The sequence below is a fragment of the Phyllostomus hastatus genome, unplaced genomic scaffold (assembly GCF_019186645.2).
Source record: "Phyllostomus hastatus isolate PE091 unplaced genomic scaffold, TTU_PhHast_1.1 phas_contig_64, whole genome shotgun sequence".
Classification (NCBI taxonomy): Eukaryota; Metazoa; Chordata; class Mammalia; order Chiroptera; family Phyllostomidae; genus Phyllostomus; species Phyllostomus hastatus.
Window position 1 is genome coordinate 2,110,467 of NW_025333928.1, and position 15,315 is coordinate 2,125,781.

At 40.1% G+C, this 15,315-nt stretch overlaps 1 protein-coding gene across 1 annotated transcript in view; it reads right to left on the minus strand.

Annotated features, from left to right (window-relative positions):
• The window catches only part of DNAH3 (dynein axonemal heavy chain 3), a 222,912-nt gene that overhangs the window by 76,132 nt on the left and 131,465 nt on the right, over nt 1-15,315 (minus strand). The window contains exons 34-41 of the mRNA XM_045848935.1: nt 14,764-14,855; nt 12,782-13,001; nt 12,074-12,208; nt 10,398-10,509; nt 8,677-8,918; nt 5,986-6,086; nt 3,431-3,536; nt 1,061-1,190 (exon numbers count right to left, since the gene is read on the minus strand). Coding sequence (XP_045704891.1) covers nt 1,061-1,190; nt 3,431-3,536; nt 5,986-6,086; nt 8,677-8,918; nt 10,398-10,509; nt 12,074-12,208; nt 12,782-13,001; nt 14,764-14,855 — 1,138 coding nt within the window. The remainder of the gene's footprint in view (nt 1-1,060; nt 1,191-3,430; nt 3,537-5,985; nt 6,087-8,676; nt 8,919-10,397; nt 10,510-12,073; nt 12,209-12,781; nt 13,002-14,763; nt 14,856-15,315) is intronic.

Sequence of the window (15,315 nt, forward strand, 5' to 3'; positions counted from 1 at the left end):
CTCAGAAAACTGAAAATGGAACTGCCCTTTAATCCAGTGATCACACTGCTGGGATTATACCCTAAGATTCCTGCAACACCAATTCAAAAGAACCTATGCACCCCAATGTTCATTACATTATTATAGCAACAATAGCAACATTATTTATAGTAGCCAAGTGCTGGAAACAGTCTAAGTGCCCATCAGTAAATGAGTGGATCAAAAAACTGGTACAGTTATATAATGGAACACTATACAGCAGAAAGAAAGGAGCTCCTACCCTTTGTGAGAGCATGGATGGAACTGGAGAGTATTATGCTAAGTGAATTAAGCCAGGCAGTGAAAAACAAATACCATATAATCTCACCTATAAGTGGAACCTAATCAACAAAACAAACAAGCGAGCAAAATAGAACCAGAGACATGGAACTAAAGAACAAACTGACAGTGACCAGAGGGGAAATGGGAGGGAGACAATGGGGAAAAATGGGGGAGGGTTTAGTCAAGGAACATGTATAAAGGACCCATGGACATGAACAACAAGTTGGGGATTGATTGTAGGAGTAGGGGGTGGGCAGGGCAGGGGAGAGCAATGGGGGAAAAATTGGAAAACTGTAATTGCACAACATTAAAATTTTTAAAATGTAGAATAAAAGTTGTTTTTCAAATGGACATATTTTTGTCATTTCCAGTAGAATTCAATGTAATTTGACTTATGTGAAACAGTTACAGAGAACTTCTTCAGGATGTCTAAACCAATGTTACCATAGCAATTATAACTCCCATTGTGCAGGTGAGGAACTTAAAACTGAGAAAGGATAGGGTAATTTGCACAAGAACACCAGAAAATCAATCTAAGATCAAGGCTAAAGCCAAAATATGTGGACTCCTTCCACCTCTCTACAGCTCTACTATCTATAAGCAAGCTCTACTATGTACACTCCAAAGGCTTGCTTGTTCTAGATCAAAATGCTGATCTTACTGTAATCATGGTAGAGGGAAGGAACTGGGGTATAAACAGAAGAAACAGCAAAGGCACACCCCACCCACATCTGGCTTAAGAATAGGAGGTAGCACTTACCAAGCAGAGAGGAGTACAGTCTCATCATTGAGAAGGCAAGGTGGATGGGAGATGTTTGAACCACAAATTTACACTGAAGGCGAATAAACTCCAGGCAGGGCTGGACAAGCCACATGAACATATCATTGACCTCAGAGTAAAAAGTGAAATTTAGAGATGTTATCAAAAGATGAGTTGAAGGCCAAGAGCTTGGTATACCTCGGTGAGGCTGGAATCCTGGCAAGGCTGCTGATTGCTTTAAGGGTCTTTATGAGGGAAGAACAACAGGCATCAAGGCCCTTACTCCCAACTTCCTGCTTGAACTGTGCAGTCCATAGGCCATCCCCACTCCTCCCATTCTACTACCCAGAGCATGTGAAACAGTTTAAAACCTGAACTTAATGGCTGATTTTGTTTTTTATAAAATGTTAGAAATTCTAAATAACTGTTTTGCAAATGACTGTTTGGCAGGACTCCTGTAACAAGTGGACTTAAGGAAGTGCAGAGCTAAGTTCAAGGCTCATTTTCAGTAATTCCCTATATGAATATACATACCTATTTGTGGGTATAATAATTATAGTCTCTTGTCTCTGCTCCCTACCCCATTTACTCATTTAAAAAACTACTTGACTTACTTTCTCCTCCTATTTTAGTTTTCTTCATTTTTCTTATAATTTATTTGTGACTGTCACTGAAAATTATCTTGAGTAATTTTTTCAGAGGTAGGTAGGTCATCATTTAACAAATATTTTCATAGGTGCATATAGATGTGGGTATGTATGAATATATAGATGCATTATATGAATATATGTGCATGCATACATGGATAGGTGCTATATTCATTCAATCAACAAATATTCATTGAGTAATTGCCATGTAGTAGGTACTGAAGATAAAAGATGGACAAGGTAGATAAAATCCCCATCTTTGTGGAGCTTATTAAGGGGTAGGGAAGACAAACAGTAAAGAACTAAACATGTAAAAACTCAATAAAATATTTATAAATCATGGAAACTACTACCAGGAAACAAATAAAGGTATAACAATGGGAAATTACAGTAGGGTTTAATAGGATATTCTGAGAAGTCTTCTTCTTCTTCTTCTTTTTTTTTTTGGCAGCCAAGAAAGTAAGGGTTTATTAATTAAGAAAATGGCTCCATGCCCAGAGTCACAGGTGAGCTGATGCTCAGAGACCTGGTTCCCTGATAGCTTTCATGGGATAGGTGATATAGGGGAAAAATCACTACTCATAGTGACTAAGTGAGTGAGAGTCATGTTCTCTACTGATTTGTTGTAGGGAAGGCTTCTTAAAGGAGGAGGCTCTCATGGCTGAGCCCTGGAGGACAAAGGTGAATCCTGCCTTATGAGATGAAATGAGGCAAGATTTCTAGGAATGGAACAAAAAGTACAAAAGACTTGAGGTGGTGAAACCTGGGGTTTTCTAGGAGTAGAAACAACACATGAGGCTGGAGGATAATGAACTGAGTCTAAAAAAGAGGGTAGGTGACGAGTTTGGAGAGGTGGGCAGGGTCAGATCACTCTCAGAGGCCCTAATAAGGAGTTAGACTTTGTGCTAAGGACATTGGAGAATCCCTGAAGGCTTCCCATGCCTGTATGTAGGATGGCCTCTGAGTGTGCACATGGGCATGTGTCTATATAAATGTATATGCTTATATATATTGGACATGTATGTACATGTGACAGGAATAGGGTTGTCCTACAAAGTCCCTAGAGCAGATCCATTGTGGAAAAAACTTTCTTGGCTTCGTCAGTGGGAAACTTTCGTAGTGAGCTCTATAGATGCAGGGAAAGACAAGAGGCACCACTAGCAAAGGTTCTCCTTTCCCATTTCCCCAGTCTAAGAGTGTGCTCTGGTACTCACCTAACCTGAACAATTACACCTCTTTTAGTAAGGGAAGAAAGGAATGGGAACTGCTGCAATCAAAGCATTTCAAACTTGTTCCAGCTCCCTAGAGGAGGGAGGTGTGGAGTCTTGGTTACTGGCATGAGGAGTGGCAGTACAGAGAGGAACACAGCTCTTCCTAACTCCATCCACCTCCAGAGCGACTTCTAGAGACATTTCTGCTGGTGGAGCAATGGGAAGGGTGACATTTCTGCCTTCATATAGAACATATCTCAGGCATCAGAATTCTCCACTGGAGGATGAAGAGTGATAGAGAGGGTAGAAGAGAAGAAAGAAATTAACCTCCTCACTGCATGGAGAAGAAAATGAGAGAAATGATAGCCAGAAAATAAGATAACTGGGCACAGGTGGGTAATTCCCTGCTCTTTCTTGCCTCCTGGAATTATGATGGTGAAGATTCTCCTAGAAGGCCTTTGGGATGAAGAGTAGGGAGCCAGAGAGGGAGGGAAAAGACCTGGGTGTCTCACCAACTCCTTGTGCTCCTCAGTGAGGCTGGAGGGCAGGGTGTCCATGTAGGAATCCTTCAGGGGCTTCCAGCCAAGCTGGTGGGGCTCCATGTAGATCATTCCACACCTGGAAAGCACAGACAGAAACTCACCTGGTCTCCCAAGCACATGGGGGGAAGTAAATGCCGTGGTCATGATGAAGTAAGAGGCTGACCTTAGACCAGGTCACAGACCCTCACCAGCTCCAGGCCACAGGGAAGGCGCACAGATTTTTATCAGGAAAGTGTAGAGACCAGTGATAAGAGTGGGTCATGGGAGCCAAAGAGACTTGGGTTTGAATCCCAAGCCACAGATCCTACTAATTAAGTGACCTTGGCAAGGTTTCTTAACTATCTCTGAACTTCTATATCTTTGTCTAAAAATTGAGGGATATTTTTAAAATGCAGTTCATAATGCTGTTGTACTGATTAAATAAAATGCCAGTAAAGAATTTGGCACCATGCCCAGCATATAGAACACTCTTAATCAATGGAAACTATTATCTGTAGGGGACCACTTCACAGGACGTGGAAATGTAGCTCAGCACCCACGTGGAAAACCAGTGGGGAGTGAGTTGGAACACAGGACCACACCTGTGAAGTAGTTCTTCCATGGGAAATCAGGCCTGCATTATACCTAAGCTGCTTTGTGACTTGCTCTTGCTAAAACTCTCTCACCCTGAGTTCAGGCAGCAAATGCTTGCTACATGTCTTTAAAGTAACTTCCTGACATCTGTCCTAATTCTCCCAATGACTGAAATGTAACCAGACCTGTTACTCTTATGGTTCCTTTGCATTTGCAATGGTTTTTTCCTTGTTAATCTGTAAGAAGTAATCAGTAACATCCCTTCCTTGCTATCTATAAAAAGTAATTACCTAAGTATAATGAATGAAAACCTTAAGTATAATGACTGAAAACCTTCTTTGATATATGCTATTAGAAAGCCACTAAAAGCTTGTGAAGGCATGGGTAAGTATGCTCTCCTCTTGAGAGAGTGGTTGTGCCATCCCTTTTCCTCCAAAGGACATGGTAGTCTGTGTGAATGTCTCATCTCATCCATAATGCCATGGACACTGCGGGCTGGTGTCCGCATCATTATCATTACCATAATGTCAGTATATCACCATTGACTGACATACAACAGTTCATGCAGCGCATGTTCTTTTTCTGTCTGTTATATCCAGGTGCTCTCTTGTTTGTTATTAACACCAGCTATTATTTTTGGATCTCCTGTTACATGCCAGGCACTATGTTAGGTACTAATAATGCCTTCCTCTCTAAATATTTCTCCTTATGGTCTAAGTTTTAGACATAAGGGAACCATGGCTCAGAGAAGCTAAGTGACTTGGAAGAGGTCACACAGCTAGCAAATTGCATGACCAGGTTGGGAGTCCAAGTTGGTCTAACTTGCCATGTGTTTTTTCTACTCCCTCACATTGTCTTTGGGAATGTGGGCTGATTTTATTTTATTTTATTTTATTTTTATGGACTTTAATGATAAGGATTGGATTAATTATTATCCCTGGCACACACATCATTAGCCCATACATGAAATTTCTTAGTTAATTGTTTCCAACAATGTAGTAAGTACCCATGAACCCACCACCCAGACAGAAGCTATGATCTTGACAGTAACCTTCTACCATATGGCTTTCCTTGCCTGAGGTAACACAACACATTAACACCTATGTTCACCTGTTCCTTGATTCCTTTCTTTCTTATACATTTTTAAAAGATTTTATTTATTTTTAGAGAGGGGAAAGGAGGGAGGAAAAGAGGGAGAGAAACATCAATGTGTGGTTGCCTCTTGTGCACCTCCTACCTACTGGGGACCTGGCCAGTAACCCAGGTATGTATCCTAGACTGGGAATTGAACCAATGACCTTTTGGTTCCTAGGCCAGCACTCAGTCCACTGAGCCACACCAGCCAGGGTTTATACAATTTTATAGCATCTTATATATATATATGATTTTTTAAAATTTTTTAAAATTTAAAAGGGACACTACACTGTATGTAATATTGTGGGCTTATGCTTATACATAATATTGCTAAGATTTTATCCTTAATATATTTAACTTAGATTTATCCATAGAGTTGCATGTCAGTATAATTCATTTATCTTGAGTGTTATATAAATATTACAATGTGTGCCTTTATTATATATTAGTTCACTCCTGTTAATGGGCATTTGGGTTGTTTCCAAGTGTTTCTTACTATGAACCATACTACCACGGAAATTCTTATACATGGGCAAAGGTTTTGGGGGGCATTACACTTAGGACCAGACTTGCTGAGTCAGGAGGCATATGAACATTTAATCTTAGGAGATAATGTCAAACTCTTTTCCCAAGTGTTTTCCATATTTGAAATTCTTACCACTCATGCAGATTGAGGACTGATTTTATAACAAATCTATGTGACAATAATGTGTATAATCTGCTAGGGCTTAATCACACTTAAGGGGTTTTAGAGCTTTTCCCCTGCTTAGGGTTAGTGACACCAAGTCTCCCTCAGGTATTACTGCAGGAGGACTGACCTGCTCACAGTGGCAGGAGAGGCCTGCTCCAGATCGGCTGGCTCGAAGATCAGACTCATCTTGGAGCTCATCTGGATAATTTCTCCACTCATTAAGCATAGCTGAAAGGCAAAGCAGAGAGATGGAACTCTGTTTGCAAGTAAAGAGGCCTCAGTGGATGCAGAAATGATTAGACTCTATTCAACAAAGGTGTCTTGAGCTCCTACGAGTGCCAGGTACATAGACTTAACAGACAAAAAGCCCTGTCTAGAGGTTTACATTGTGTTAAGAGGAGACAGATGATAAACAAAATATAGGGTATGTAAAACAGTAAAAGTGCTTTGGAGAAAAATAAAGTAGGAGATGGGGTCACAGAATGCTCAGTCAGGGTTGGGTGAGCTGTAATTTTACATAGAAGTGAGAGAGTCAGAGAACTGCAGCCTTAGATGAAGAGTCAAGAAGTTATCACCACACCAGATTTTACTGTTCCTTACTCAGTTACTACAAAACTTAACTGCATACCCTTATTTGTTTTATTTGCCCAAGTCTCTCATAAAAGACTTCTTTTGGAACCTCCATGAACTGGTCAAGGGCTAGAGTGGAAGACTATCACCATCAATCCTTCTGGAGTAGAAAGAGAGACTATGGGAAGTCCTCGTGTTCAGCAGGCACATCCCTGTAGAAAGTAGTGCAGATACACGGCACAGACTCTAGCTAGAGACTAAGATAGTGGTGCTGCTCCTCATTTGTCAACAGAGGTTCCAGTGAGATGTAAAATCCATAAGATTGCGACCTTGGCTTATCAGGGAAAAGAGGAAACCTCACTGCTTCCTGCTGCCCATCATAAGTTGTGGCTAAAAATTTCCCTGCATATGACATGGCCCACATCAAACACTCCTAGAAAGAGATCACTATGTATGTCTCTAGGGAGGTTTCAGCTATATGGGCCTGACATTACCAGCAGTGTCATCTCTGAATATCAAGAAAAGTAAAATATACCCATACTTGTGGCAATATAATTTATACCCAAAGCCTAGAATAGTCATCAGGAACTTCATTGATTATGACTCTATACTTCTAATCTTAAGCCAACTGATATATTTATACAGTTTTTAAACTAATAACATAGTCCATATCATGTAATAAAATTTCTTTCTATTTTATTTGTTATATAATAATAGTTACATACATGATATAATTAGTACATGTGTATATTTGGATAACTAGGTCTTCCATGGTGAGCATGACTCACGCTTCATCTTGTGAAACTTAAACACAGTAGGAAAATTGATTTGACACTGACATGTATTCAGTATTGGAAATCTTCCTTGAAATGGTGATACATTTTATCTCACTTTAACAGTCATATAGCACTTGCTATATGTCAGGCACTATTATAAGCAGTTTGCGAGTATGAATTCATCTAGTCTTCCTAACAATAATGTGAGGTAGATACTAGTATTCCCACTTTACAGATGATAAAACTGAGGCACAGAGACTAATCAGCTTATCTGAGGTTATACAACTGGTAAGTGGCAGGGCAAGACCTGAACCCACACAGTCTGGCTCCAGAGTCCAAGCTCCCTAGCCACTACACTTCATGTAACAGAATGTATTTCCAAAGACTGTTCCAACAGCGTCTCCTGCCCCACTTGCATTTTTGCAATGGGTCCTTACCCACCTCCACTAAGGAGAGTCTGTTTCTCCATCTTCTTGAACCTGGGCAGGCCTTGTGCCTTCTTTGATCAATATAATTCAAAGGAAGTGAAGGTGTGACCATTCCAATCATAGCTCTTAATTTCCTGGAAACTTCTATTTACTGCCTTTTGGAAATTAGTCAATACATAATAAGTACCATAACCCTGAGACCACCAAGTGAGAAGCCCAAGCCATATGCAGAGGCCCGGAGGATGAAGTGTTATTTGGATAGGGAGGGAGGGAAGGAGAAAGAGAGAGAGAGCGCTGCTAAGGAGAAATGAGTCCCAGATATTGAGTGAAGAAGTGACCTATGATGTGAATCCTCCAGCCATAGCTGCTCCAGCTAACACCACAATGATTAGCTAAGCCCAGCTGAGCCCTTTAAAAATTTGTAATCCACAATATCTTGAGCAAAGAAAATGGCTGTTTTAAGCCACTGAGTATTAAGGTAGTTTGTTGTATAGCAATGAATAATCAAAGCATATCCCATATATCAGTACTATGTACTATATTATTTAATCACCAATACCCCTATTTTATTACTTTTTTATTTTTAAGTATATTTTACTGATTATGCTATTATAGTTGTCCCAATTTTTTTCTCCCCTTTATCCCCCCTCTGCCCTATACCCCCCTCACCCTCCAGCATCCCCCTCTTTAGTTCATGTCTGTGGGTTGCACATATAAGGCTTATCTATTTCCTATACTATTCTTAACCTCCCCCCCATCTATTTTATGCCTACCAATTAACAAATGAGGAAACTGTGGTCCAGAGAAGTTATGTAACTTGCCCAAAACAACACATTTCAGTTGTAAAGCTAGAGGTCCAATCTGATGCCAGCATCAAGGCTTTTAACCATTAGACAGCCCTGTCTTTAAACACACATAGCTTACCCACTATTAATATAAACAGAAGCATCATTCATGAATTGACAATTGTTACTTGTTTTGGGGGCATTTTTTCTTAGTGCAATATTGTACCCATGTAAAAATGATATCAGACTCAGGAGCTACCTTTTTATTGTCATCCAGAACAGTGTTCATGTTTTCAATCCAAACAGCATCCACTGGACCATCAAATATAATCCACTTGCGATCATCAGACATTGAAGACGCTTGCTCCCGGAAAGCATTGGCGAGGACACCATCTGTCCATTCATGGCTGATTTGGTCAAAGCACCCATACAGTTGCCCCATGGTTATGGCCTTGGGGTTGATGATCTTGAACACCACGGCATACTCCTCCATTTGGTTGGCTGGGCAAGTTACAAAGGCTCTGGTGAGACCAGAACATTAGATAGGACATAATGTCATCTTAATGACCAACCAACCATTATGGCTATGCCATCCAAGGACAATCTTATAAAATTTGTGCTCAGTTTTTTAAAGATTGGGATATCTGGGTAGGCAATGCCTTAGATTGTTAGGTTATTACAACCATTAGTTTCTTGCCATGTGTTCTTCTGAGGCTCATTTCAAACAGGGCAAATGTGCCAGTCAGATCTGAAGAAACCTGCCTGGGTCTAAAACAGCTTTGGCAGGAAAGGACAGAGGTGCCACATTATCAGGCCTCCTAATATACTTGGCTCTCACAGCTACCCTGAGAACCTTGGCTTGACCTGAGATGAAGAAACAGCTGATGGGTAAAAGAATCTGGAAGATGATGCCACTTTTCTTTAGCCCTGAAACCTCTTCATTAGCTGCTCAGTAGATGTCCCCTGAGAAATGCATACTGTGGTAGTACCAGGACCCAACTGGAATGTCCAGCCTAATGGATGACACAGTGGTATGTATTTATTCACAGAAAATAACCATCATTTTACATGATCCTTCAAAGTAAGGAAGAGTTGGCATGTCTAAGCACCATTTCTGTAGAATCCCAAAGCAGAGATGAGGTTGCCTTCTTTCCCTTCAGTTTCCTAAACTATATTCAAATCTTAAAACTACTGAAGTTTGAAATGACCAAATTACTTATGAACGCCAAGTCAGTTCCCCAAAACAAAAACTCAAAAATCGAACAGCAATTCAATTACCCTATGTTATTAGAAAAAAAAAACACTATTAAAGTACTGGAAGGCATTGTGTAAGGATAGCCAGCAAGCACTGCTTTCAAAACCACAGGTTTGTTTTAAAAACAAACAACCCCCCCGCCAAAAAGAAACTTTCTTTGGCAATAAACATAGTTTCCATTGTTGAATACAAACCATGCTAGGTTAGTTACCTGCATAATGTCACATAATTCTCTCAGTAATCCCATTTACAGCTGAAAAATAGGCTAAAAGAGGTTTAGTCATTTGCCCAAGGTCTGGGTCTGATTCTAAAGTCTGAGGTCTTATCTTCTACGTTAAAAGGAAGAGAAGGATGGGAGAAAAAAGGAAGAAAAGAAACCATGCAATGATTTTCTTTTAGAATAATTTTGTTTAGGGCAGTGGCAGAATTTCTCTCACCAGGAAACCTCTGGAGAAGTCAACTCTTCACCAATTGAGAAAGTTCCTCCAGCCTTAATGATGTGTACATAAAATCCCATTGGAAGCTCTCTCCAACCCTTTATTTTTTGCTTGCAGACTTCTGTATGCCAGGGTCTGTTTCTGGCTCTGACATTACAATCCAGGGTTTGCAAATCAAAAATAAAGACAAACAACAACAACAAAACCCAGCCTGGTGTTATCACCATGGAGTTAGCCAATTGACTGAGGAGTCCCAGTCTCCCTGGAAGCTGGGGCTGTGAGTTTTACCTTTGTTTAAATCACCCAGAGCTGCAGCCAATACTTTATAAGCACAGGTCTTGCCACCCATGGGGTCTCCAACAATCATGAAGCCATGTCTTACCAGCATCATCTCATAGATCTGAGAGGAGACATCATATAAGAAGTCAATCATTATAAACCTCCCAGAATTACAAATTAGTCAGAAATCAATGAAAAATAAGGGGTCAAACGGGATTCCCACAGTCACAGACTCTGCTGAGCCACAGTCCTTTCTATGATATGCTGTTTTAAATACCTTTTGGATGAATAAATATATGTGTGTGTGTCTCATATTGTTTAAGAGATTGGAACTGCTATTTACTCTGCACCTGTCTATGTGCTAAGCATCAAGTGCATCAAGTGACTTACCTAACTTATGTAATTTAATCCATTCAGGTGTCATTAATCACCTTCTAATGGTGGAAATAACAAGCTTAGGAGAGCTTGTTAAGTCACTTGCCTGAGCTCATCAGTGGCAGAGCCAGGATTTGAACATGAAGATTCTCTGACTGCAGTGCCCATAATCTTTACATAACACCATTTCCATTTGCTTTTTTGTTTATTTTTAATTGATTCATTTTATATTTTATATTTTTTACTTTTATATTATTTTTTCAATTATAGTTTACATGCAAGATCATTTTGTGTTAATTTCAGGTGCACAGCATAGTGGTTAGACAATCAAACACTTTACAAAGTGTTCCCCCTGATATTTCCAGTACCACCTGACACCATACATTGTTATCACAATATTATTAACTATTTCCTTTGCTGTACTTTACATTCCCATGACTATTTTGTAATTGCCAGTTTGTACTTTTCAGTCCCTTCACCTTTTTTACCCAGTCCTCCACTCCCTCCTCCCCTCTGGAAACCATCAGTCTGTTCTCTGTAAGAAAAGGAAACAGTGATCATTTTAACAAATTACATTTCCATTGGAAATATCCTGTGTTGAAGCCTAAATGCTGTTCCGACTTGATTGGAACTCTCAGAAGATGAAATGTATTTTCTGAGCCAGGCCCCACTCTAAAATATAAGAGACCTTCTCTGTTATTGGTTCAGAGATGGTCATATGACTATTAGCACCTTTCACAGCTAATCCAGAGATTTATGCGAAGCCCCTTGGAGAGTGATGGTTTTTCCCCTGGGCTTTAACCTGTTACAATCTCAGCCTGTGGCTGCTGGAGGCCTAATGAAGAATGAAGTTTTAAAGCAGAGAGAGCCCAGAAAAGATGACAGATTCCAGATGGTGTTATGTAAAAATCTGGATCCTGCTGTGCCTGAGGCCAACATATTTCTATTCTATACAGGTTAGATAAGTGAATAAATTCCTTTTTGTTGATTAAGCAGTTTGAGTCAGGTTTCTATCACTGGGTTCTGAGACATTTCTGACTAATTCGAAGTCCAGTGCCCAAAAGGGAAGACCCCGTTTTTAAAAAAAGAAACCCCAAGGAAGATGATTATAGGAAAAATATTGGATTTTAAACTTCAACTTGGAAATGAAATGAGGCATAAAAAATTTAAGGTGATTTCATCTCTCCTTCGACCTCCCTTCAGGCACCTCTGATTGCTGTCATAATACCCATATGCCACAATTCTTTTTAATTCCCGAGTTTAGTGAAGAGTAAAATAGGTATCTGCCCATGTAAGCCCAATGAACCAACCTGGATAATTTTCCCTATAAACCAAGGTACTGGCTGGAGTTTCATCTTTCTGATGTTCTCATTCAGCACTTCCATAAAAACTTCATAATCTGACTTTGGAAGAACAACTCCAGGGAACAGATCTGATATAATTCCCTGATAACCAAAATTTGAGAGAAGGTAGAAAGGATGAATTATTAGCTGTGTGACCTCTACATTGTCTTAAAATGAGATATGCAAAAATCTTTGAAAAATTCAAAACCTCATTTTTCCTGCACCAAAACTCATCCACAAGTAGAAATTCTGACACTATCTGTTCAACATGATTTCCCTCCCAAATAATTTTAAAAGTCAGTAAATATTGAATGAGCCTGTGCTGTTTTCCACTCATTGTATTAGGAATGAACAAGAAAGTCATGATTTCTGTCTTTATGGTACTTACAACCTGGTAGACAGGTATTAAAATAATTATAAAAGGAAACTAATTAAATTTGATAAAAACAATTACCCATGCCTAATAGTGAATATTATTTTATCAGTGAAACTATCTTTATTAAAATGGGAACTAGACAGAAAAATTTCCATCACCATTATTATTTAACATTTGGGTCAGGGTATCTCATAACAGGGATACTGGCTGTCAGGAGATGGACAGGGTGGGAGGGGGTACCAAGGAAGGAAACATTTCACTTTCAGAAGGTGAGTCCCAGAGCCAGTCCCACTGCACACCTGAAAAAGAGGGACATCTTGAGCCAAGAACTTGGCCAGGTTGATATCAAGCAAGGCCCGCAGCAGCAGGACACTCTCATTCTCTTCTGGGTACTTGAGCTTGAGGTTGCCAGCAGCAGTGAGCACAGACTTGACAGCCCGCATGCCGTAGTCATAGTGATGCTGAGAGGAGAGCTGCTCAGAGCACAGGCGGTAAGTTGCCACAATCTTCTGGGCGAGACTGGAAGGTAATTACACATATTTGCATATCCCCAGAGAGGACCATGTCCTTCTCATCACATATTCCCAACATCCTTGTGTCCTGCCCCTTCAAAAACCAGGCTTGCCCATGGACTTGATGAAGAAGCTCTATCATTTGAAGGCCTTCTAACAGAGTTGCCATGAGTAAGGAAGCATTGTAACCCTCAAAGTTAGGGTGAAAAAAAAAAGCAAGCACACACAAAGATGTGTAATATATGGTATGAGAAATTATATGTGTATATACTTTTACATGTTCATATGAATGTATATGTATACACACAGAGAGAGACATATACACACACATTTGGAAAGAATGCATCAAACTATTAATAATGTTATTGTTAATTCCTGCAGAGTGAGACTAAGGGTTGCTGATGTGATTCTCACTTTTTTAAACTTCTATAACATTACAATTTTTTCTATGTCCATGTTTTACTTTTTAAATTTAAGAACCAATTCAAACTTTAATATGGTCAGCACCCAACACATGTATATTCACATGTACTACCATTTCTTATTCTTCTGGGCACACTGCTGGATCACATATCCTAGCCTCCCATGCAGTTGGGGTGGTCACACCACTGAGTCCTAGCTAGTGGCATGTGAATGAGAGGGGAGTATGCCACTTCCAGGGCTGGTCCATAGAAACTCCCTCTGTGAGATCCTTCACACTTGTGTGTTGTAGCAGTGACATATAAGGAACTGGGTACCTTCTCTTGGGGAAGGACTATCCCTGATCACAAACACCCATTTGGATTTTCCAGAGTGAAAAATAAACTTTTCTGTGGTAAGTCAATGGGATTTGGAGGGCAGGGTTACCCCAAGTAATATGCTTATGTACATCTTCTTTGTGATGAATCCCCTCTACAATACCAATTTACTTTAAACACAAAGACTTGGTGCTGCACAGGGCTGGATATAAGGCAGGTGGTTCAACAAAAGTTTGATAATTGAATAAAATAAATGAATTGAATGGGCAAAGAAATGTAATCCAGATTTCTTACAGCAAAAATAAATCAAACTTCATGTGACTGAAGAAGTGTCTTGGCCTAGAAAGGGAGCATATGCTGCTCAGGATGTCTGCACACAGCCCCTTGGACTGAAAATGAGAATAGCCAGGTCACAAAGACACTGGGCCTTTGGAGACCTCTGTGGTAGCAAAACATTGATTATGGCCAAGATAATGTAAAAAAAGGATAAATGTAAAATTTGAAATAGGTCATTAAAGGCATTTCATAATGATATTAATAATTCTAGGTACATGTGATAAAGGCACTGATGTGTGTATGTGCATGTGTGTCTTAGAAAACTGGGTAATACTGAAATGAGAGATTCCCAGTTGGTTAAAGTAAATAAATGTTATATTGATAACAATGTTATTTCTAAATTATATTAAAATTTCCCCTTAAATCTTCGAGTAATTTCATGTTTTTCAGTGTTGCCTTAAGCCATTTAGGAATGTTGCAGGGAGGAATAGGGAACAGATGAGTGGCTGCTTTCTTTAACAGAAGTCCATAGTAGGTGAACATAATGAAAGTAGTGGCTTTTTCTTGGGAATCTGGATCATTTTCTAGTCAGGGGTGAGGTCAGGACCAAGGCCGGGGCTAGCTGCTTTTACATCAACGTGTAAGCAGAAGCTTTTTCTCAGTTTCTCTTTTCCAATGGGCAACCCACCTTTAATCTACCACACAAAAGCCACCCTTTGGGGACCTTTAGGACCCCCGGAAAACCAATATACAGACCTCCTGGAGTCCATAAACCCCATAGAGTAGAGAGAGATTTCTCCAATGAGGGCATAATCTGGTACCATCATGGCCACTGTCCGGAACAAGGCCTGGAAAAGAAACAGCATTGAGAACCTGAAAGCATACAGTAAGCAATGGCGAGGCACATCTGTAGAGGTGAAGAGAAGTGGCACGATCATCGAGGCCATGCTGTTGACAAACAAGGAAAGGTGGGAGGAGGACAAGCCAATGCAGAGGAACTATCTTCACTGAACAGGTTCCCTGCTCCAGTGACCTCTCCACGGGCCCTGTGTAGGTGCATGATGTCACATTGGGGCCCTCCACAGTGTGCAGAGGCCCTAGGTGCTGGTGTCCTAACAACATCTCATTCTCCTAAGCCAAAAAAGCACCATTCGACTTTTGGAGATCTACAGCAGGAGTCATTTAGGAATGCAGGACCTGTATGTATCAGAAGACTCCTGAAGTCAGAGAGGCCTTGATTTGAGTCTTTGTTCTGTTACAGGTTATATAACTCTGTTAGACATAAGTTCTTTTGTCTCTAAATGGGCT